The sequence below is a fragment of the Mesoplodon bidens genome (assembly GCF_964165515.1).
Source record: "Mesoplodon bidens genome assembly, chromosome: 14".
NCBI lineage: Eukaryota > Metazoa > Chordata > Mammalia > Artiodactyla > Ziphiidae > Mesoplodon > Mesoplodon bidens.
The window spans coordinates 73,443,358-73,466,522 of NC_138170.1; the positions used below are offsets into that span (position 1 = coordinate 73,443,358).

At 47.6% G+C, this 23,165-nt stretch overlaps 1 protein-coding gene across 2 annotated transcripts in view; it reads left to right on the forward strand.

The window, feature by feature from the left end:
- Positions 1-1,214: 1,214 nt before the first annotated feature.
- Positions 1,215-23,165, forward strand: part of APOB (apolipoprotein B) — a 40,012-nt gene continuing 18,061 nt past the window's right edge. Inside the window, exons 1-20 of one of the 2 annotated variants that reach the window (XM_081254551.1) lie at positions 1,215-1,420; positions 1,725-1,763; positions 3,039-3,154; positions 4,259-4,404; positions 6,671-6,824; positions 7,678-7,833; positions 8,282-8,406; positions 9,373-9,458; positions 10,956-11,175; positions 11,932-12,159; positions 12,380-12,497; positions 12,589-12,735; positions 13,437-13,648; positions 13,907-14,144; positions 14,711-14,887; positions 16,318-16,509; positions 18,048-18,215; positions 18,669-18,880; positions 21,404-21,586; positions 22,272-22,393. In XM_081254551.1, the coding sequence (XP_081110677.1) occupies positions 1,348-1,420; positions 1,725-1,763; positions 3,039-3,154; positions 4,259-4,404; positions 6,671-6,824; positions 7,678-7,833; positions 8,282-8,406; positions 9,373-9,458; positions 10,956-11,175; positions 11,932-12,159; positions 12,380-12,497; positions 12,589-12,735; positions 13,437-13,648; positions 13,907-14,144; positions 14,711-14,887; positions 16,318-16,509; positions 18,048-18,215; positions 18,669-18,880; positions 21,404-21,586; positions 22,272-22,393 (3,112 nt within the window). In that variant the 5' untranslated portion in view covers positions 1,215-1,347. The remainder of the gene's footprint in view (positions 1,421-1,724; positions 1,764-3,038; positions 3,155-4,258; positions 4,405-6,670; positions 6,825-7,677; positions 7,834-8,281; positions 8,407-9,372; positions 9,459-10,955; positions 11,176-11,931; positions 12,160-12,379; positions 12,498-12,588; positions 12,736-13,436; positions 13,649-13,906; positions 14,145-14,710; positions 14,888-16,317; positions 16,510-18,047; positions 18,216-18,668; positions 18,881-21,403; positions 21,587-22,271; positions 22,394-23,165) is intronic. The other variant, XM_081254552.1, reaches the window with a different exon arrangement.

The window sequence follows — 23,165 nt, forward strand, 5'->3', positions numbered from 1 at the left end:
CAAATACTGCCTTCTGCCTCCGGGGCTTCATGTCCCCATCAGTCCACAGCCCCTCCTCATTGCTCCAGGGCCCCCGCCTCCCACGCCTCCCTTTGCTCTCTTCCAGCAGTTACACCCCACACAGTTTAGCATGGCTTTCAGCCGACCTTCATTGCTCACCAGCAGTTTCCTGTCTACACACTTTGCCTCCCCAACCGGATCGGAGGTGCCCTGTGGACATGGCCAGTCCCAGACATTTGTCCATCCCATCACAGCACCATCCCATCATTCACCCTTTATAATCGTTTCTGGGTCAGTAAGTCAGTGTTGCCGAAATATCTATACTGTGCCTTGGCAAAAGTTTCCTGTGGGAAACGGACAGTACCTAGAAAAGAAGGGAAGGATTCATGGAGACGTTTCCGGGATGTTTAGGAGGAACGTTATGCGTCCACCCACTACTCCGCTTCTCCTCGCTGGCCTCCCCCATCCGTGAGGAAACCCAGAAGCAGTTCACGTGGGGAAAAGCCTCCTCTCCTCAATTTCTGAAGAAGAAATTGGGCCGCTGGGGGGAAGACAGGGGAGGCTGGTCTTTTCCAAAGGCCCCACCTTACTGGGGTTTCTAGAAGATTTACGCTGCTGGATTTCTGCTTTGACCGAGACGTGGTCCCTCAGGTCGAGTGGGGGTCAGTCCCTCACCAGACCTCCCTCCTTCCCCTTGCTGTCTGCTCCCTCCAGATGGGCTGAATCCAGGGCCGGTGACCCAGAGCCACGGGTACTGACCTGGGTTACAGGCCCCCATGCAAACTCAGAGTCCACTAAAGGGGGAAGGAAGGGGTAGGAAAATGTCTCCCCCGAGACGCTGTGAAGGACTGGCTCCCCAGTGGTTATACAGCTCGGGGAGCAGGGGCGAGATGGGCTCCTGTGCTTGGTCATCTCCCGGAGGCACCCCTAGCTCAGGGCAGGCGCTTCGGGTGCTGAGCCCACTGGCCCGGGGCCCTGAGACCCCGGGGACAGGACAGGCGAGAGGCAAGGCCCCAGTGGCCCTGGCTGAGTCCAGGCTGAGCCCCCTCGCCTGCCCCTCCTCGGGGCTCAGAGCCGGGCCTGGGGCGGAAAAGCAAACAGGCCCGGGACGCTGCCCTTTGGACCTTTTGCAATTTGCCCGGCCCTCTTTCAGCTGCAGCCCTGCGCGGGCGGCCTCGTATAAAACGGGCCCGGGCGCCGGCCCCGCATTCCCACGGCGGGTGCGAGTGCGGAGCCGGTGTGGGTGCGGAGCTGCTGCCTGTGGGCGCCGGTCCCTAAGGAGCCAGCGAGCAGCGAGGAGGCCAGGCCCAGCCAGCGGGCGGGAGGGAGCCGCCGCTCAGGTCGGCCATGGGCCCCCCGAGGCCTGCGCTGCTGCCGCTGCTGCCGCTGCTGCTGCTGCTCGCCGCCAGCGCCCGGGCCAGTGAGTGAGGCCCCCTCGGCCGCTGGGGTGCCAGGCCGGGGGTGGGGGGCGGAAGCCAGGGCACGGGCGGGGTCTGGGGCAGCTTGGGCCTGGGTCAGAGCGAGGACGTCCACAGGGTCGGGGGACAGGGGCACAGGGCCAGCTGGGTGGCTCCTCCAGACTCAGGTAGTGGGAGGGGCTGGGGATTGGGTTCTTCAAAACCTGCTTCCCTCCAAGACATTAAAAGTCCTCTGCAGTTGTCCTCCCCGTCAGACGCTAGGACCCTTCGGGAAAACCCACAGTTGTCGTTCTCCATTTCTTACAGGAGACACCGTGCTGGAAAATGTCAGCCCGAGCTGTCCAAGTAAGGCATTTCCCGCTGGGGCAAGGAAGGGCCCCCCCCACCCATCCCCCACCCATCCCCCTGCACCTCAGGCCACTTAAGTGCTGTGATGCTGTGATTGGCCTACCCTGCTCTGAGCCCAAGCAGCCAGTTCCTTGAGCCTCTGACCCCCTCCAAGGGGTCTCCGCTCTCTTCTACCCACCCTTCCCATCTGTCCTAAAAGTTCAGCCTGGGAGTAGGGTGGGGAAGGGACCGTCAACTGTTGGTCCATAGACACTTTAAAGAGACATCTGTCCTGTTTGTCAGGGGCTAATCATTAATTTGAAGCGCAGGAAGGTGAGGAAATGCTGACTTTAACCTTTGTGCAGAAATCCAGATGCCCACCCCTTTGTATTTACCTGACCCCTAGGGGTCAAAGGAGCTGGCCTTGCAATGGTACCCTGTGTTCTCACAAGAGCCGGAGGCTGCCCTCTGATGGAGCAGCACTGCCATCTCGTGGGCGTCTGGCATCACTGCATCTGGGCTCATGACCCAAATGTTCTTTTTCTCCAATTGTTCAGAAAACGCCTCTCATGCCCTGTGGAAACCTCCGGAAATTCCTTCTTGGGGGTTTCTTAAATCAGCCGGATACCCTTAACGCTTAGTGAACTTAGCCTCAGATGTTTGGTAGACTCAAAGAAGAGCCACAGAATTATGGTATTTTCAAGCTGAAAAGGCAATGAGAGATATTTGCTTTTATGATATCAACTCTTAATTTTCCAGGGAGTCTTCCTATAGACTTTCTGAGCCTCATTACTTGACACTCCCTGCCTTGTGTCTCATATTATATATTCAAGGATTACCAGCTAGTTTAAATATTAACCTCAGCAAAATCATAATGCAGAAGCTAAATCTATAAAGGAAAATTAAGTATAAGGCAAAATCAATTAAAAATAATTTGAGTTTAATTACCATTTTTTTTTTTTTTTTTTTTTTTTTTTTTTTTTTTTTTTTTTGCGGTATGTGGGCCTCTCACTGTTGTGGCCTCTCCCGTTGCGAAGCACAGGCTCCGGACGCGCAGGCTCAGCAGCCATGGCTCACGGGCCGAGCCGCTCCGCGGCATGTGGGATCTTCCCAGACCGGGGCACGAACCCGTGTCCCCTGCATCGGCAGGCGGACTCTCAACCACTGCGCCACCAGGGAAGCCCCTAATTACCATTTTTTATTATCTTTGCCACTATCGCCCTCTGCCCAGGATTGACTGACCTCAGGCAAGTTATTTCTGCTATGTAGCTGACTTATTTCTCCTCATTGCAGAAGATGCAACACGATTCAAGCACCTCAGGAAATATGTATACAACTATGAGGCTGAGAGTTCCAGTGGAGTCCCCGGGACTGCTGATTCAAGAAGTTCCACCAAGATCAGCTGCAAGGTATGAGGGGAGATGGAGGGCCACTGGGGGACCCTGGAGCCCAGGGCTGAGCAAACCAGCTTGTGCCAGGACTGTCGTAATCTCCAAGTGCTGGACTGGCCCTCAGTTTGAAAGTCAGCCACTTTGCTGAGAAGTTGTCTGCCACAGAAAAAATATTTTACCCACCAGGTTTATTTTCCCATTATCTTCCAAGATGTCATTAGAATATGTGATCTAGAATATCAGGATTGCAGACCAGAAGATTTAATATGTTGAGGGATGTCCAGCAGGTGAGTCAAGGGAGGTGGGCATCCCAGGAAAGCATTCTGGAGTGCGGTTTTTATCATCTAAGTCAGATAGTATCTGCTACTAAAGGCAAAATGGAAAAAAAGAAAAAAGTTTAAGTGCAATTTGTTCTCAAATAAAACTTATTGTTGAGACTGATTGTACTCCTATCCATGTTCCTGTGGAACAGATCTAAGGGCCACTATTGGGGTTCGTGTGGGAAAGAATTCAGGCTGGGCCACCCTCTTCTTTCTAGGGTCCCAGGGTCTGTGCTGTCAGATAAGGTAGGCGTTAGCCACGTGTGGCTATTTAAATTGAATGAAAGTAAAAATTCAGATTCTTAGTCACACTAGCCACATTTCACATGCCCAATAGGTACCCATACCTAGCAGCTCTCATACTGGATAGTGAGAATATAGAACGCTTCCAGCACTGCAGAAAGTTCTTTAAACAGTGCTGGATAACAACTAGGGATCTGTTTAAACTACAGCTGCATGCAAAGCTCTGAATAGGCCCTGATAGGTACAGTGGTCTTGGAGTTCTGGTTTTTCTATTTACATTAAGGAGACATTCGCTGTTGAAAGCAATGATAGCCCTCCTCCTGCCTCCTGGTTTTCTTCCAAACCCTCACTCCTAGGCTGCCTTTCTTCTAGCCAGTTGTACATCTTTAAAGGGAGTACATTTAGAACCAATAAAAAGATATCATCCTTTGCATGCATAGGGGAAAACTTCAGAAGCATGGTACCCTAGGACATGGAAAAGGCCAGAAAGCCCTGGGCTGAGGGGGGATCTTGTGTTCTTGATGGAGAGTCTTAATGTGCTGTTACCCTCTGTTGTCAGGTTGAGCTGGAGGTCCCCCAACTCTGCAACTTCATCCTGAAGACGAGCCACTGCACCCTGAAAGAGGTGTATGGCTTCAACCCTGAGGGCAGAGCCTTGCTGAAGAAGGCCAAGAACTCTGAGGAGTTTGCTGCCGCCATGTCCAAGTAAGACGTGGGCCTGTGCATTTACGTTTCTGAGCTCTGAGTACCACTGCACGTGTTGTGCATGAGCGTGTGTGTGTGTGTCCACTGAGCCATGAATGTGTGTGTTTATGTTGGGCATGTATGTGAGTATAAGTATTGGTATTCTCTATTCACCGTGGATCAGGGAATTGCTGAGTTTTCACAATTCAAAAGAGGGAAGCAGTATTTACCCTCCCCTACTGAAGTTCCCCTAATTATCGTTTAAATGTGGTTCTAAAAGATCTCACGTTTTAAAACTCCTTGAGACGGTAAAGCTGAGATGGTTTGTTTCAACAAGTGAATTCACGTGTAAAGAATGAAACAAGACTACGCCTCGCAGTCTTCAGACAGGGTCCCGGCAGGACTTGCTGTGGCCAAACATGGCAGTGCAGGGCCTGCTCAGCGGAGGACACCAGCTTCAAGGGGTCCAGGGAGAGCTGAGGCCTGAGCTGATCTCCCTCCAGGGCTGGCATTTTGCCAGTGCACACTGACCAGGCCATTCCTGTTGTTTATGACTGGCATCACTTCTGACTGATCAGTGTTCACGTTGTACTGGTTGTTAGATTTTTTTTTTTTTTTTTTTTTTTTTTGCGGTACGCGGGCCTCTCACTGTTGTGGCCTCTCCCGTTGCGGAGCACAGGCTCCGGACGCGCAGGCTCAGCGGCCATGGCTTACGGGCCCAGCCGCTCCACGGCATGTGGGATCCTCCCAGACCGGGGCATGAACCCGTGTCCCCTGCATCGGCAGGCAGACTCTCAACCACTGCGCCACCAGGGAAGCCCTGTTAGATATTTTGATCATCCCTGCCTCATCTCCAGATCACAGTTTGTAGTGTCCTGAGTGTGTGCAAATATGGACAGTCATGGATTTGTTGATTTGGTAACATCGGAAACTCCCCCCACCCCGTGCCCTTCTTTCAGTTTGTTAAACATTAGACTCGGAAGTCAGAATAGGCCTTGATGCTTCTGTCTCTTACCAATACCTCTTATTTTATCCAAGACTTAGATGCATCTGAGGGAGTGGGGTGCAGTGACAGAAGGGAGTCATGGTTCCTTTTTGGTCCTTACCCTCCTGCAAAAAAGGACTCCTGCTTTTGGCCACCTCAAGGCTTTCCTGTGAGCCTGCATCAGTGTCTGGAATTTTCTGAGAGGATGGACAGCTGTGGGAAACATGCCTGGTCTTCTTTATTCTGACTTAACTAGAGCAGGTGCTGCCAGGCCGTGTGAAACCCCCTAAGGAAGTTCCCAAAGAAAGGTCCCTTAAATCAGAGTTGACCCAGGCTTTAGACATAGCCTGAGATCATATAAAAGAGTGAATGAATGTCCAACAAGTGTATGGAAAGAAGCTCCAGGAAATGCAATTAATGTAACAACGAGATATTTATCACCTTAATCCCATAAGACTACAGAAATTGAAAACAGCTATAGCACTTGTTGCTAACAAGCCTGTGAGGAAAAGTGTACCCTCGTGCACTGCTGCTGAGAATGAGTGCCATGAGTCAATATCTACTATAATTAAAAATACTTGTAGCATTTGACACAGCAATTTCAAATGCTGGGACTCTACCCCATGAAAAGAAAAGTAGTAATGTGTGACAATAGATGCATAAAAATGTTTATTTCAGTGTTGTTCATGTGGCAAAAAAAAAAAAAAAAAAAAAAAAAAAAACCCTAAAAAATCCAGGAAGAGAAAGTGAATGCCATCCAACAGGGGACTATGAATAAAGTATATATAACCATAGAATGGAATGTTATACAACTTTTTAAAAAGAATCTGTTAGAGCACTACCAGTGACTCAGAAGGATTTTCATGGAGTATAATTAAATGAGAAAAACAAGAAGAAGACAAGTACGCATAATACCATCCCATTTGGATAAAACAAGGCACGACAAACTCTTTCTATGCGGGTGTTTTCACTCCCACGCTTCTATACAGGATTGTCTGAGTGTGGAGATACAAATGGGATGCCCAGTAGTTTGTTCTGTAGGGGAGTGTGGCCGCAGAGACCCCATGTGGGTAGAAAAGAGAGAGAGGATGAGTGAGCCAAGCGAAAAAGGAAAATGAGAGAATACCAAAAGCATACACATACTTGTATGCTCTTGAAAAAATATGTATATATGTTGATATGTATAAAGAAAAAATAGAAAAAGAAAATCAGTAAAAAGGAGGCTACAAAGCCACCCAGCTTATGTCCATCAGGCTCATGGTGGAGAAAGGACACTCAGTGACCACACTCTCTCCGGGACAGGTACGATCTCAGGCTGGCTGTTCCTGAAGGGAAGCAAGTTTTACTTTACCCAGAGAAAGAAGAGCCTAAACACATCCTGAACATCAAGAGGGGCATCCTTTCTGCCCTCCTGCTTCCCCCGGATACAGAAGAGGCTAAACAAGTGTTATTTCTGGTGAGAATTTAGAAAGCTGATAACAGTGGCCCTTTGAACGCATCTTCACATATTGGAGCCGGGTCCCACTTATACATCAGGTGGATCGTTGACTCAGCTGCATGGCTAGTTACACGGGAGGCCCGATATTGGTGTGAAGCACAGTGCCCAGGGCTCGCCCCAGCCTCTGGGCTCACTGAGGGCTCAGCCCACACAGCCTGAGCAGGTTGTGTCTAATTTTATAGCAGTTTCTGGGGAGTCCCAACCACCCTACTCCTTTGTTTGATTTTGTTCTGTTTCCACAAGGTATAGCCTCTGTGTGTTTTAAACACAGAAACTAATTGAATCTACTTGCCAGCCTCTTTCAAGAATTTCAGGTTTTGATCGGAGAGAGAATTCAATTTACTTCAGTCCCACGAACACTTTTGAGCCCTTACTATGTTCTGAGTTCCATACTGCGCTACTCTCGGAGAACTCACTGCTGCCTCCTGCAGAGGCCTCTCCTCAGGGAGTTCTCAGGACCTGGGGTGAGAACCAAGACACATATAACACAAGGCAGATTGGAATACGAGCCATAAATGAACAGTAGAGAAAATGCCCTGCGAGCACAGAATATAAAACCAGCATTGGCCAGGTCCTAGGAGGGCAGGCAGGTATGCCTCAGAACCAGGATCACCTGTAAGTGGTTTTCTCACTCCAGCTGTGGCCGCCCTTGGAACCAGCAATGCCCACGCTCTGTCAAAGAGGATGAAGCTTTCTCCCAAAGCCACGTTGCATCCGCCTTTTCTCCCTGGCTCCTTTCCCAGCCCCACCCCAAGAACCTAAAGATGTTTCCCCATGTTGAATACACCAATTGTATCTTTTGCTCCCATAGGACACCGTGTATGGAAACTGCTCCAGTGACGTTACCGTTAAAACAAGGAAGGGAAATGTGGCAACAGAAATATCCATTGAAAGAAACCTGGAGAACTGTGATCACTTCCAGCCCATTAGCACGGGAGTTAGCCCCCTTGCTTTGATCAAAGGCATGGTAAGTTGCACATCAGCATTGCTATTCACACTGGCAGCAGCCTCTTTATTATTAAAATGATGGAATGTTAGAGCTATAAGGGATCTCGGAGAAAAACTTCTAGGCAAAGAAAACATAAGGAGCAGTAGCAGCTGTGAAGTGTTTATGTTTGGTGTGATGGACAGGCGTGTGTAGGATACCAGGTTATATATACTTTGTGCAGGATCATAGGTCCACTGTGGTAGAATAAGACGAGTCTATAGCTTGACTCAGCTTTGGATCTGCCGAGTTGTTGCATCCCCTTGTCAAAATGTCAAGCACCAAGCTCTCTTCTCTAACTGAATTTATCTAGGGGTACAGAACCCCCATTCCCCCACCTTCTTCCCTGAAGGTAAATACCGATGGCAGAAGACTCAGGTTCAAGCCCCAGGGACTGATGAAAATGCTTCTCCCCTGATCTCATTCACAGACCCGCCCCTTGTCAATGCTGATTGGCAGCAGCCAGTCCTGCCAGTACACCCTGGACTCTAAGAGGAAGCACGTGTCAGAAGCCATCTGCAAGGAGCAACACCTGTTCCTGCCTTTCTCCTATAAGTAGGTCACTCTCTGCAGCCTTGATTCATTATTTATGGAGCCAGTAGGAGCTGAATGCTTCTCAGGTGCCCTCTTGCAAGCTAGGCTGTGCCTGGGAGGGGGTTGTGAAGAGGTACAGAGCAGAGCCCATCCCTGTCCTCCTGTCTCAAGCTAACAGGCAATTTGGTAGGAAAGTCTTAGGCGTGCAGAATAATTTGGAACCAACAAGATATCTGAGACCCAGACTTTAAGGGCTATAGATCAGGAAAAACTGGGGATCATTACAGCCTGCCCTGGTTATAAAGGCTTTGCAGAAGATTTGGGAATTGGCATAGAGACTTACATATCCAAATCCATTCTGAAAACTGATCAGTCAACTAATGTATATTGAGTAGCCGCTGTAGTCCTGGCACTGTGCTGTGGGAGGTGCAAAGGAATTTCAAAGCACAATGTTAGTCCATTCCCTCTGGGCGCTCCAGAATGGTGGAGGGTGTAAGGTACATGTGTCCTTCTGGTGGAAGGACAGCCAACATGACCAGGAGGTGGTACTGTTGGCTTTTTTTTTTAATTGGAGTATAATTGCTTTACAATGTTGTGTTAGTTTCTGCTGAACAGCAAAGTGAATCAGCTATGCATACACATATATCCCCTCTTTTTTGGATTTCCTTTCCATTTAGGTCACCACAGGGCACTGAGTAGAGTTCCCTGTGCTATACAGTAGGTTCTTGTTAGTTATCTGTTTTATACATAGTATCAATAGTGTATATATGTCAATCCCAATCTCCCAATTCCTCCCACCCCTCCTCCCCCCTTGGTATCTATCTGTTTGTTCTCTACACCTGTGAAGGACAGTTGGCTATAACTATGGGTTGAAAGGTGAGCAGAATTTGGGTAGAAGCAGAGGTGGGGGAAACATTCAACATGAAAAGAACAGAATGGCCTGGGGAGCTGGCCATTGATGACATGATGTGCCTCCTTTGTTACCAGGAATAAGTATGGGATGATGGCACAGGTTACACAGACTTTGAAACTTGAAGACACACCTAAGATCAACAGCCGCTTCTTTGATGAAGGTAAGACTTTATGTGCACCTGGTTGCCAGGGCTGGGAAATCTGCCCATGATGTACCAACCATGGCTTAGCTCCTTGCTGGGCCCAATGAAATGTCTGCTGGTGATGAGGTCATGGGCTCTAGTGTTCTGGCCGTGGGCCATTCTACTGAGGAAGTACATTCACTCCAGAATGTCAGCTGGCAATGGGATTAAAGGAAAGGGAGTTCCCCAAAGCTACCTGGGTTTTTGGTAGGAAACTGGTTTCCTAAGTCAACCTTTGGTAGATGGGACAACGTCATACACCCCATGATAAGGCCTGGGGCCTGGACCGGGTGGGGCAAGTGAGAGAGACCCTCAGGGTCAGGGATCAGTCTTTAGAGCTGAAAGGAACTATAGAGACCTCTAGTCCAACCCCAGCCCTGCATGTGTCTTGTATGTGAAGCTGTCCTATGTCTTACCTCGTTGTTCTCAGCAACCTGTGATGTCAGGTGGTAGCAACGTGTGCTTTTATACCCATCAGAGGGGAAAGGGACCCAGAGAGAGGCTTAGTCATGTGTTCACAGTCACAGACTACTAGAGGTGGTGAAAAATAGGCCTCCAGGTCTACTCTAAGTGGACTCCTTCCACTGCACCATATTTCCGTGCTGATTCACCTGCCTCCCTGGCACAGGTGAGAGCAGGGTAAGGGAGGGGACACAAAAACGTCTTCCCCTCCCCCACAAGCTGCCATTAGATCCCACTGGAAGAAAGGGTGGGTGAGCAGCAGTGAGTCAGCTTCAGCTGTTGCCACGTCAGCAGCAGTGCCTCCTCACCAGGTCTTTTAGGCAGAAAGGTTATCCGATACCAGAGTCACAAAAGCCTGGATTCAGTTCCAGCTCTGCCTCTCACACCCAGAAAGGTCTTGGGCAAGGTGAGTGGCTCGCTTCTGGGTCTTAGTTCCCTTATCTTTATTTTTTTATTTTTTATAAGTTTATTTATTCTATTTATTTATTTCTGGCTGCATTGGGTCTTCGTTGCGGTGCGCGGGCTTCTCATTGAGGTGGCTGCTTCTCTTGTTGTGGAGCTCGGGCTCTAGGCGCACGGGCTTCAGTAGTTGCAGCACGCGGGCTCAGTAGTTGTGGCTCGCGGGCTCTAGGCGCACGGGCTTCAGTAGTTGTGGCGCATGGGCTTAGTTGCTCCGCGGCACGTGGGATCTTCCCAGACCAGGGCTCGAACCCCTGTCCCCTGCATTGGCGGGTGGATTCTTAACCACTGCGCCACCAGGGAAGTCCCCCGTTATCTTTAAATTGAAGAATAATACTACCCTCAGGGAAAGTGTGAGGAGTCAATGAAAACACTGAAGTCAGACCCCTAGCACAGAGCCAGATAGATACGTAATGGGCATCAAGTACAGTACTGGATAGTTTTCTTTACTTGTCCCCTTTGCTGACCCCTCCTTGATCTCCAGTTTCCAGTAGAAAGATGAGGGTGAGAAGCAGAGGTAAAGCCAGAATCCCTCTGACACATTCCTCCTTCCAGGTGCCGAGGCGGTGGGTCTTGCCTTTGAGAGCACCAAGTCCACATCGCCTCCAAAGCAGGCCGAGGCCATCGTGAAGACCCTCCAGGAGCTGCAGAAACTGCATGTCTCTGAGCAGAATGCCCAGAGAGCTAACCTCTTCCATAAACTGGTGACTGAGCTGCGAGCCCTCAGCAATGAGGCAGTCACGTCCCTCTTGCCAAAGCTGATCGAGGTGTCCAGGTATTTCTTGAATGGTCACAGCTCAATCTTTCATAGATTATACACCTGTGGTAGGTGGCTGAGACCTCGGCCAAACAGAGAATCTCAGGGACCATTGAAATTTCAACCCAGTTAATCAATTAGTCAGTCAGTTAACACTTACTGGATAGAGAAATATCAGCTAAGGTGTCTAGAGTTCCATGGGCAATACACACACACACACATTGCATCCAAGGTAGATATATATTTGTGTATTAAGACAGGAGGGAAATATTTCCCACATTTTGATGTGTATCTTCTAATTCCTAGTTCTATAATGGGTACCCTGGAGTGTTTGAGAGAAAAAGAAGTCTGTGCCTTCTGGAAGCCTATAGGCTACAGGAGAGAGAACTCAGGCAAACAAAATAATACCGTGCCTTCTCTTTACTCCAACGCACTCACTGTTAGTGCTGTGAAGATCAGAGAAGGGACTGAGGACTGGACGAGTGTTTGCCTGGCAAGTTCTGTGTTCTGACCAAAGGATGACAGACCTTTCTGGATGTTGAGTCCAGGGGGTCCTTCTTCAGACTTTGCTCCATGGTGCTTCTCTGGTGGATAATGTTTATAGGGAAGGCTTTCTGGTTCTAGGGATCTGAGTTAGATTTTGGAAGATGGTTGGATTTGGATTGTGAATAAGGGGAATAAGGGCATTCCTGACAGAGGGAACACCATGGGCCAAGGATATTTTAGCTGCCTAGAATGTGATGTTTATAACTTTCTCTGCCCTTTTCTTCTCAGCCCCATCACTTTACAAGCCTTGATTCAGTGCGGACAGCCCCAGTGTTACACTCACATCCTCCAGTGGCTGAAAAGTGAGAAAGCCAACCCCCTTCTGATAGATGTCGTGACCTACCTGGTGGCCTGGATCCCAAAGCCCTCTGCCGAGAGGCTGCGAACAGTCTTTAACACGGCAAAGGAGCAGCAGAGCCGGGCCACCTTTTATGCTCTGAGTCACGTGATCAACAAGTGAGTTTTACACTGGCACTCCTCATAGGAGCTAAGGAAGACCCCGCTTCTCTGTATTAAGTTTGTACCCTCCCTTCCCTCTCAAATTACGATGTTTACTCTTTTGTTTTCTACTGCTCATTTTGAGAGTAATGATTTGAAATAAGAAATCAGCAAATATAAGTGTATATTTTAAGATAAATCTGGCTATGCTCGCTGAATCCTACCTCTTGTTCTGTAGCTATCATAAGACAAACCCTACGGGGACACAGGACCTGCTGGAAATTGCTGATTACCTGTCGGAACAGATTCGCAATGACTGCACTGGGAACGAAGATCACACCTACTTGATTCTGAGGGTATTTTCAGTTTTCTGTATGATGTGCAGTTTTCCTGTACACCCCTCACTTCTTCTGTGCCCTGATTCCCTCTTGTTTCTTTTCAATGCAGGTCATTGGAAATATTGGTAGAACCATGGAGCAACTAACCCCCAAACTCTCATCTTCCGTCCTGAAATGCATCAAAAGCAGACAGCCATCACTGCTGATTCAGAAGGCTGCCATCCAGGCCCTGCGGAAAATGGAGCTTAGAGACGAGGTAAAGTCCACAGAAGAGGACGGAAAGTGAAAAGTTTATTCAGACGGACAAGGATTTGGAATGAGATTCCAAATCTCATCATTCTAGCAACTTTATTCTACTGCTTTTTAATTGCAACTTTCAGCACACCTGGTGACTGCCTAGCAGTAATGTGGACGTGAGAGAAATATTTGATGCTACTCCAGCAGGCGGAGTGTGAGCTGTTCACCATATGCTGTCCTCCCGCCAGATTGACCAATGTTCCCATCTTGGGAAAACATGTCTGATTTTTCCCCAGTTTCCCTAGCCTAGGATAGTCAGACTGGCCCCAGAAAGTGGCAGTGGCTCCAGAGCTTTGCAGACAACCTGACTTACTTATTAGCACCAAATTCTCACTGTCCCTTCCCACCTTTATCCTCATATTGAGATAATTTATGTTAAGACAACTTTATCTTCAGTTAGTGGCAGATCTCCGACAAGTTGTAACTTGGCCATAACTTGTGTATTTTAATGCAGTTGAATTCAACATGCATTTGATAGGTGTCTTCTGAGAACCCTTCCTTGAGCTGGTTGCTCTGGAGGGAACACAGGCAAGAAGGTTCAGTACCAGCGTTTGAAGGATTCTTAGAGAGAAATTCAACTTGCGCATAGTAAGACCAGGCACGTTTGCCAGGCATGTTCTGTGTTCTGACAGGGATAACAGTCTCCTCTTTTGGCTACAGGTCCGGGAAGTCCTACTTCAGACTTTCCTCGATGACACCTCTCCGGGGGATAAGCGACTGGCTGCCTATCTCATGCTGATGGGTGGCCCTTCCCAGTCAGATATTAACAAAATCACCCAAGTCCTCACACGGGAACAGAACGAGCAAGTGAAGAACTTTGTGGCTTCCCACATCGCCAACATCTTAAACTCAGAAGAGCCGTATGTCCAGGAGTGAGTGAAGTCGTCCCCCTCTGCCACAGGGGCCTGAAATTCCAAAGCTCGATTCTGATTTAGCCGCTGCCTTCCCTTCATACATTGTTCTTTCTTCTGGAACAAACATCTGGGTGAAAGGGTGGCAGACCTGAGCCAAGCTCTTGGGGCAAATGAAACCCAAATAGTTTGGTAGCGATTGGAAATCCATATTTACTTGGGGGTGGAAGAGTAACGTGATGTGTGTCGGCTCACAATATCCCCCTCCTCTTCATCTAGGTTGAAAAAGTTAGTGGAAGAAGCTCTGAAAAAATCTCAACTTCCAACTGTCATGGACTTCAAAAAGTTTTCCCGGAACTATCACCTTTCCAAATCTATTTCTCTTCCATCGCTTGACCCAGTCTCAGGCAAAATCGAAGGGAATCTTATATTTGATCCAAGTAATTACCTTCCTAAAGAAAGCATGCTGAAAATGACCCTCTCAGTCTTTGGATTTGCTCCAGCTGACCTCTTTGAGGTATGTGTGAGATTGAAGCAGAGTCTTATGTTTTCTAGGCCATTCTGTTCTACATCGTAAACATAAAGTCAAGTCAAGGGAGCTGTGAGCCAGCTACAGAGGAACAAGAATTATCAGGCAGTGGTACCATCACTTCTTTCCCTCCTCCCTCACCTTTCTGCCTCCCCACTAGGGATCATCTGAAGCATGACTCCTTATATGAATGGAAGTGCAGATGTCTCAGAGAAGCCCTTAGACCCCAAATCCAAGGAAGAGCATGGGCTGTGCAGTCAGACGGCTCTGGTTCACACCCCAAGTCCACTCCCAACTCTCAATCTTTGGTTTAACTATTTATGCTCTCTGAACCTTAGCTGCCTCTTCCAGAAAACAGGCATGTGATAAGTTCTGCCTGTCAAGATTCTGGTGAGATTTAAACAAGACAACTCACGTGGAGTGCTAAGCTCAGCTCCTGCCCTGTAGTAGTCACCAAATACTTGTTTAATGAATTGGACATAAAGAGGGGAATGGAAGGCTGACAGACAACAGAGAAACATGATGGCATTTTCTTGCCTGATTTTCTTTCTCAGATTGGTTTGCAAGGAAAAGGCTTCGAGCCAACATTGGAAGCTCTTTTTGGGAAGCAAGGATTTTTCCCAGACAGTGTCAACAAGGCTTTGTACTGGGTTGATGGGCAAGTTCCTGAGCATGTCTCCAAGGTCTTGGTGGATCACTTTGGCTACAACAAAGATGATAAACGTGAGCAGGTATGTTTCTGTTAAGTATCCTCTCCATGAAAGCTTTGGGTTTCAATGCGAAAACATTCTTGTCTAAGCCTGGAAGTCACCAAGGTACTATCTAACTGAAGTGACAACTATGGCTATTATTAACCAGTCCAGTGAGGATAAGAGCCAGTATCCTCTGTAGGTATGGGCCTCCTGGAGATTCAGTCTACCCACATCCAGACTCATTAGAGGCCTCTCTAACATAATCAGAGGCTCTCTAACATAGACTTCATAATAGTGTGAACTCTGGGGCATGGGTTTGAAATCTAACCTCACTCTCTTCAAGCTCTGCATACCTGGGCAAGTTGCTTGATGTTATGTCTGTTTCCACATCCCCAGATTGCTAATAATCCATACCCTTCACGAGGATATTTAAAGACTAAATGAACTGAAGTATGTAAAAAGCGAAGCAAAGTGCCTGACTCTTACATTGATTACTCAAGAAGCAGATAGTATTATACTCTTTAATTTCATATTTTCATTATTAATAGCTACTTTCTTTGGCTCTCACCCACACCAGTGCACTAGCTTATGGGAGCAAAATCCTCTTTGAAGCTAGCATAAGCCTCCACTTAAGGAGTAGAAAATAGATTGTATGATCTGGAGCTTCTTATGCTTTAGCTTTTTGCTACCCAAAGTGTGGTCATCACTGGCATCACATCAGAGCTTGTTAGAAATGCAGGTTCTCAGGTCCCTACTGGGCTCTGCTGAATCAGAACCTGCATTATAACGAAACCCCCAAGGAACTGGTGTGCACATTTCAATTTGAGAAGCAGGGCCATAATTTACTCCTCCAATGCTTGCAAATGGTCCCACCTCTGTCTTCTGATTTACTTACCTCCACTTGAGGCTGAGGGTCTTTGATCTGTTTGGAGGCTTTCAATCAATCACTCTTTTCTTCCTCAATGCCTAAGCATCAGTCTATGGAATCCTTATCTCTAAGAACTTACCTAGATAAGAACATACCTAGACCAGGTGTTTTTCAAGCTTTTGGCCAATGTATATAGCAGCTATGCTTTCCCAAGAAACCCCTAGTGTTTTTGCCTCATCAAAGGAGAGAGGGAGTAAGCAGGGGAGGGCTTGGCAGACAGAGGGTCTTCTAATCTTGGGGAGCCGTTGGGATCCTGGCGTCCTGGAGAGCAGAGATCGCCCTTACTATGCCTACATCATTCAAGTTAAGAACAGAGTGGAAGCGCCGCTGTCCCTGAGCGTTCTTCGTCTCAGTCTGGAGGAGCTATCTACCTTTTGATAAAAGGTGGGGGCCTGACTTCCGTGTCTGCCCTGTGCCCCCGCCTTGAGCATTTGTGTTTAGGCCCATCACGGCTGCAGCAGGTAGGTCCCACATCTAAATCTATGGGTGTGTGTTTGACAACGCTCGCACCTCACTAGACATTTTGTTGTTAAAATCCCAGGACATGGTCAACGGAATTATGCTCAACGCTGAGAAGCTGATCAAAGATTTGAAATCTAAAGACTTCCCAGAAGCCAGAGCCTACCTCCACATCTTGGGCGAAGAGCTTGGCTTTGTCAAGCTCCAGGACCTCCAGCTGCTGGGGAGGCTGCTGCTGAGCGGTGTCCGTACCCTGCAGGGGGTCCCTCAGATGGTAAGTGGGCCAGGCCCCGTCATAGGGTGACGGGATTAGCCTGGGCTCCTTTTAGATCTCCCAGGCTCCCTTAAGATCCCAGCCACACAAACCAGAGAAAGTGCTTCCTTCCTTCAGAGAGGCAGGTTTGTCTTGAATTTCAGTGAAGAAGATTCTTGGATCCTAAGGAATTGATAACATTTAGAAATTAAGCTATTCATCATGTTAGATGTATCTTTTAACAGCGTTCATTTGTTCATCTGGAAAGCAATGTTAAGTGTGTCTCCCTCTACCTATGCTACAGGTTCCTTTTAATATTGAAATGATGCACTGATTATGAAACAACATATGTGGAAAACTGTAATCCACTATCTAAATATTAACTATAGGTTTTTTTCTTTTAAAGATTTTTTTTAAAATTTTTGGCTGCGTCGGGTCTTAGTTGTGGCATGTGGGCTCTTCATTGTGGCGCGCGGGCTTCTCTCTTCATTGTGGCACGTGGGCTTCTCTCTAGTTGTGGCGTGTAGGCTCCAGAGCACATGGGCTCTGTAGTTGTGGCGTGTGGGTCCCAGAGCTCATGGGCTCTGTAGTTTGTGGCATGCAGGCTCTCTAGTTGAGGTGCGTGAGCTCAGTAGTTGCGGTGCGCGGGCTTAGTTGCCCCACAGCATATGGGATCTTAGTTCCTTGACCAGGGATTGAACCCACGTCCCCTGCATTGTAAGGCAGATTCTCTACCACTGGACCACCAGGGAAGTCCCTGTAGTTTTTTATAATTATTAATTTATTAAAAAGGGAGAAAATATCCAAGTATACTCCCTAGGATATAATGAATAATAATGTGGCTTTAATAAAAGAGATCTCAAGTTATTTTGCAGATGTGTTATAAAGAATAAAGAATAATGCATACTTATATGTACATCATCTAAATAGCTCATCAGTTTTGTTTTTTTATTATTTTTTAAATTATTTTTTTAATTAATTAATTATTTGGCTGTGCTGGGTCTTAGTTGTGGCCTGCAGGATCTTCATTGAGGCGTGCAGGATCTTTTAGTTGCAGCATGCACACTCTTTGTTGCAGCATGTGGATCTAGTTCCCTGACCAGGGATCGAACGCAGGCCCCCTGCATCGGGAGCGCAGAGTCTTAGCCACTGGACCACCAGGGAAGTCCCAGCTCATCAATTTTTAAAAATTGGTTTTACTATAATATATTGTGCTGCAAGTAAACCCTCATTTACGTTTAGACTCCAGAAAATCAGAATTAAGCCGTGCTATGCAGTGATATTTAAAGTTCTTAAATCTCAGAGGCCCAGAAATATTCTGAAATGCCTTCTAAATCACCAGTTGAAAACAACATGATATTTACACAGGGCAGTTTTTTGTATCCCAATTTGTTGAAATCAATAATCATTCATCTTATTAAACTATTCAGCTAATTAAAATATGCTGGTCCCTTCCTTTCTGGATAAAGAAGAATAACCATTGTCTAATGGGGGGGGTCGCATTTCACAAAGCCCACTTTGATGAGGCATACTTTTCGTCTCCCCTGTCGGATCTACAGATTAAAGAGCTCGTAAGGAAAGGTTCAAAGGGTGACTTGTTTCTTCACTACATCTTCATGGACAATGCCTTTGAACTCCCCACTGGACTTGGATTACAACTGCAGGTGTCCTCCTCTGGAGTCATCACTCCTGGAATCAAGGCTGGAGTGAAACTGGAAGTAGCCAGTGTAAGACTCTGTCCACTTTTTCCTTCCTGAGGTGGTTCTTTTCCTCCAGGGTGGGTGTCTTGTGCAATTTAAAAAATGTTTCCAGTTCAAGACGAAGTGCATCACTATTGGAATCACCTCATTAACTTTTATGAAAACGTTAGGCTTCCACTAGGATGCACCACCTTGCTAGTTCTGCTCGGGCACAGCAGTAGCACGAGAACTCAGCTGTTTCTGTCGTCCTTGTGTCTTGTTATGCTTCAAGTTAACTTGGGCACTTCCTAGTCCTGGGTATCAGTCTGGCCCTGGAAGACTAAGAACTTGGCTTTTCCTCCTACAAATGAATCTCAGTAATGTTTTCTCTGGTGTGAGCCATCCAGAGATATTTGCCCAGGGGTGGGAAGGATGGTTGATCTGACTGCAGGGGACTGAGGTTATTTAACAAAGCTGAATAGGTTGTTTTGTGACTTACAGATACAGGCAGAACTGGTGACAAAGCCGTCTGTGTCTGTGGAGTTTGTGACAAGTATGGGCATCATCATTCCGGACTTTGCTAGGAGTGGGGTCCAGATGAACACCAACTTCTTCCATGAGACAGGCCTGGAGGCGAGAGTAGCCCTGAAAGCTGGGCAGCTGGAGTTCATCGTTCCTTCTCCTAAGAGGCCAGTCAGGCTGTTCAGTGGCAGGTAATTCTTTCAGTTAGATCTGATGAGCCAGTTTGAAAGAAGGAATTATGACTACAGGGTTTGGCCAGGCTAGACAGCTGATTGAGATAGTTCAGGCCCCAGTGGATCTGGGGGGTGTGCTGGAGAGAGAGAAGGTACTGGATTACCTATTTTTAACCTGGCCTAGACTCAGTATATAATTACAGTTTCCTCGACTTTTCACGTTTTACTAAGATGAGACTTAAGACCTACTGATTAATTAGTTGCTGTTAGGTTGTGTTTTCTTGTTGTTTGTTTTGAGAATGAAGAAGCACTAGCTATAGAGAAGTCATCTTTGGGAAATGGGTATTTTTCCCAGGAGAACCACCAAAGGACATACTGATTTGCAGGGGCTAGTTCAGTGCGTAAAGCATGGAAGTCCTGCTCTCCTGATTATGGGATGCAGCCTCCTATTGAGAGCTCCATTTTCAATGGAATCTTCAAACGTTGATTTACCTCAGTTTCCATATTTTGGACACATTAATTTGTCCATTCAAATATAGTGAGGCAAGCAGTGACTATCAAGTGAGGGCTCGGTTAGAGGAAGCAGGAGAGGACCATGAAATTACGTATCACGGAGCCTGTGGCAGTTAGGGAAAACCTGAAGAAAGCCACACTTGAGCTGATCCCTGGAAGCTGTGTGGGAGTTATGCAGACAAAAAGAGAAAGGAATGAGTGTTCCCAGGCAAAGAGAAAAGCACATGCAATGGCCTGAAGGAAAAATGATACGGTTTGGGAACTACAAGAAATTCCATGAGGTCAAGTACACGGGGAACACGGTGAGAGAGGAAGTGAGAGGCTGGCAAGGGTCAGCCTTGTGAGCCGTCTTAGGGAGATTGGGCTCTTCTGAAGGCAAAAGGGTTTAAAGTGGGAGCATAAGTAAAATAAGGTCGGTGCTTTAGAAAACTCCGACTCCAGAGCGGGAAATGGGTGGAAAGGAGGCATGACTGGCAACAGGGAGACCAATCAGGAGCCTGTTACAGTCACGTACAGGAGGGAGATGCTAGTGGCCACACCCCATAAGGGCCAGGTTGACAGACGAGTGAGCCAACCCCAGAAATCCTTAGGAGGTAGAAACACAAGTACTTGGTGATTGACTGACTGAATATGGTGGGCGTGGGGGGCGCGGAGAAAGAGGCAAGAGGAGTCGGGGTGCCCTTCATTGAAGTAAGGACTAAAGAGGAAGAGCAGCTGGTGTGGGGGACAGTGACAAATTCTATTTTCAACACGCTGCACTGGAAGTCCTGTGAGACAGCCGACGAGAACATCCAGCTGTCAACGGACCAGTGGGTCTGAGCTCAGTGACAAGGTTTGAGCTATAAATACAGATCTGGGCATCACTGGCACATAGCGGTTGTTGAAGTCCAACAGTGATGAGTATAGAGTAAGGCCTGAGGGACTAGGGACAGAAACAGGCAGAACAGACACGTGTGAAGGGGAGAGGGATAAGCAGCAATGAGTGAGGAGGGGCGACCAAAGCTGTAAAGGGGCACAGAAGCCCAGCAGTGGCCACGGGGTGGATCACCCCACAGACAGGCCGACGCTGGCACTTAGGGTTCCAGCCCACCAGCAAACGTTGGTCTTAGGGCACCCCCTAAGGTGAGGAAACAATACTGAGAAAAGAACATGATATATCCAAGATCCTTTCATCCTTGGATGAAATCAGGACATTGTTGAACTTTCTGGCACTTACTAATTTTTTAAGTACATACTTGGGGGGAGGATACCATCATCTTTCCAGGGCTTTTGGACTCAAAAGTCTTAATCTGGCCATAAGTGAGCAACTCTACTGAATGCTTCCAAGAGATCGAGGAAGACAAAGCCTCAAAATGTCCTTTGGAGCTGATTGGAGCTGCTGATGAAAGCAGTTCCAGAAGCACCATGGGGGTGAAAGTCAGATCCCTGTTCAGTGAGATGTGGGTGTTGAAAGAAAGTGGAGACTGCAAAGGCAGACACATTTCTTGATTGTGAGGGAGATAAGAGGGGGCTAGAAGGGAAGGAAAGGTGTGTGTGTGTGTATGTGTGTGTGTGTACACACACAGTGGGAGAAGAGACTTGAGCATGTTTAATGCTGGTGGAAAGAAGCTAGTAGAGAGAGATTTCAGATGAAAGAAGCAGGACACCTCTCATCCACACTTTAGGAAGGAAGGAGCAGCCCTGAGGTCAGGTCCCAGTGATCGTTACTGACCCCTCTGAGCCTCTTTCCTCTGTAAAAGGAGACTCTTAATGCCCGCCGTTGTGGAAATTACAGATAACAAATGTGAAGAACTTAGTGCAGTGTCTTAGTGCCAGTTGTTTCGGGAAACAGAAGAGTCGCCGTGATTGTTAGCTTTGTTGGTGTTCTTCTTACTATTCTGTGTTTCTGAGTAAATCAGAGAATGTGAGGTGGGTGTGGACGAGGGGTGGCAGAGGGCAGGATAAGGGGGCGTTTGTGCTGGGAGAATCAGTGATGTTCATTTCGGTCCATGACTTGAAGGTAACTCAGGTTTTTCCTTCCTTCACCAGTAACACGTTGCATCTGGTGTCTACCACCAAAACGGAAGTGATCCCACCTCTCGTTGAGAACAGGCAGTCCTGGTCCACTTGCAAGCCTTTCTTTATTGGCCTGAACTACTGCACCACGGTCGCTTATTCCAACGCCAGCTCCACAGACTCTTCTTCCTACTACCCGCTGACTGGGGACACCAGGTCAGAGATGCTCAGTGTCCCCACCCAGCATGTGCTTACCGCCTACCTTATGGCAACCGAGCAGGGCCAAGAAAAAATGCTGTGTTGTAGATGTCGCGTCACCAGCCTCAGGAATTTGCACTGTCCTTTGGTTATTTAGAACAGTTGTCCTTTGCCCAACACACCTGAAGGGTACCTACCTAACCTTTGAGTCTAGGGTTGGGCATCTTCATAGGTGGGTAGGAGTGGGGCGGTGCTGGAAGGTGAGGCGTCATGACCCCTAAGGGAGGTCTTTGCTCAAAAAATAAACAAGGGACTTCCCTGGTGGTCCAGCGGTTAAGACTCCACGCTTCCACTGCAGGGGGCACAGGTTCGATCCCTGGTCGGGGAAACTAAGATCCCACATGCGGCACAGTGCAGCCAAAAAATAAAATAAGGGTTATAGGACAAGTCTTATCCTTGTTCTCAGCTTTGCTGACACAACCAACCAACTCCTGCTTGTCCAAAAACCCCAGGCACCCTGGGATCTGCCCTTGCCTTGGGCTTTCGCAGGGACTGAAAGGGATCATTAGTTAAGGACAAGAGACAATGTTAAATAAGGACCAGATTTTTGTTGCAATTGAGGCTGACTTGTTTTGGGGACGTTGTCACCTCCTCATCCTGAAAGCTCTAACATGATGCATCACACGCATTGTAACGTCTTTAGATTTGAACTGGAACTGAAGCCAACAGGAGAAGTAGAGCAATATTCTGCCAGGGCATTCTACGAGCTCCAGAGAGATGGTGAAGCTTTGGTGGACACGCTGAAGTTTGTAACTCAGGCAAAAGGCAAGTGCCCAGAAAAGGGTCCCTCTATCTCTGCCCTCGGTCTCAGGTCTAGGACTCGCAAGCAGAATATATTTAATTTAATGTATTTAACAAATATTTACTGAGTGCCAGATAAGTGTCAGGCCTGTTCTGAGAGCTGAGGCTAGAATAGTAAACAATGGAGATAAAGTCCCCATCCTTGTGGAGTTTATAGTAAACAACCAAACAAGTAAATATTCAGAAAGTCAGATTAGTGCTGGGGAGAAGAATAGAGCACAAAGGGGTCTAGGGAATGTCAGGAGTGGCAGCAAGGAGGAAGGCTGGGGGAAGCCAGTGCCATTTGGAATGATAAGGGAGACCCTCCCAGGTAAAGGGAGCATAAAAAAGAGACCTGAAGGAGGGAAGGGGATAAGCCATGTGGAAAGAGCGTTACAGGCTGAGGGGCGAGCTGGTGCGGAGGCCCTGAGGCAGGTGCATGGCTACTGTGTTTGAGGAAAAGGAAGGAAGCCAGTGTGGCTGAAGCAGGGAGATCAGGGAGGAAAATGGTAGATGAAGTCAGAGAGGTAGGGGGTTGTGAGGGAAGGATAGTCTTCTAGGCTGTGTAAGGATGTTAGTTTTCACGATGAGTGAAGTAAGAAGCTACTATTTTTTTTAATTGAAGTATGCTTGATTTAAAATGTTGTGTTACTTTCAGGTGTACAGCAAATGATTCAGTTGTACATATACACATATTCTTTTTCAGATTCTTTTCCATTATAGATTATTACAAGATACTGACTATAGTTTCCTGTGC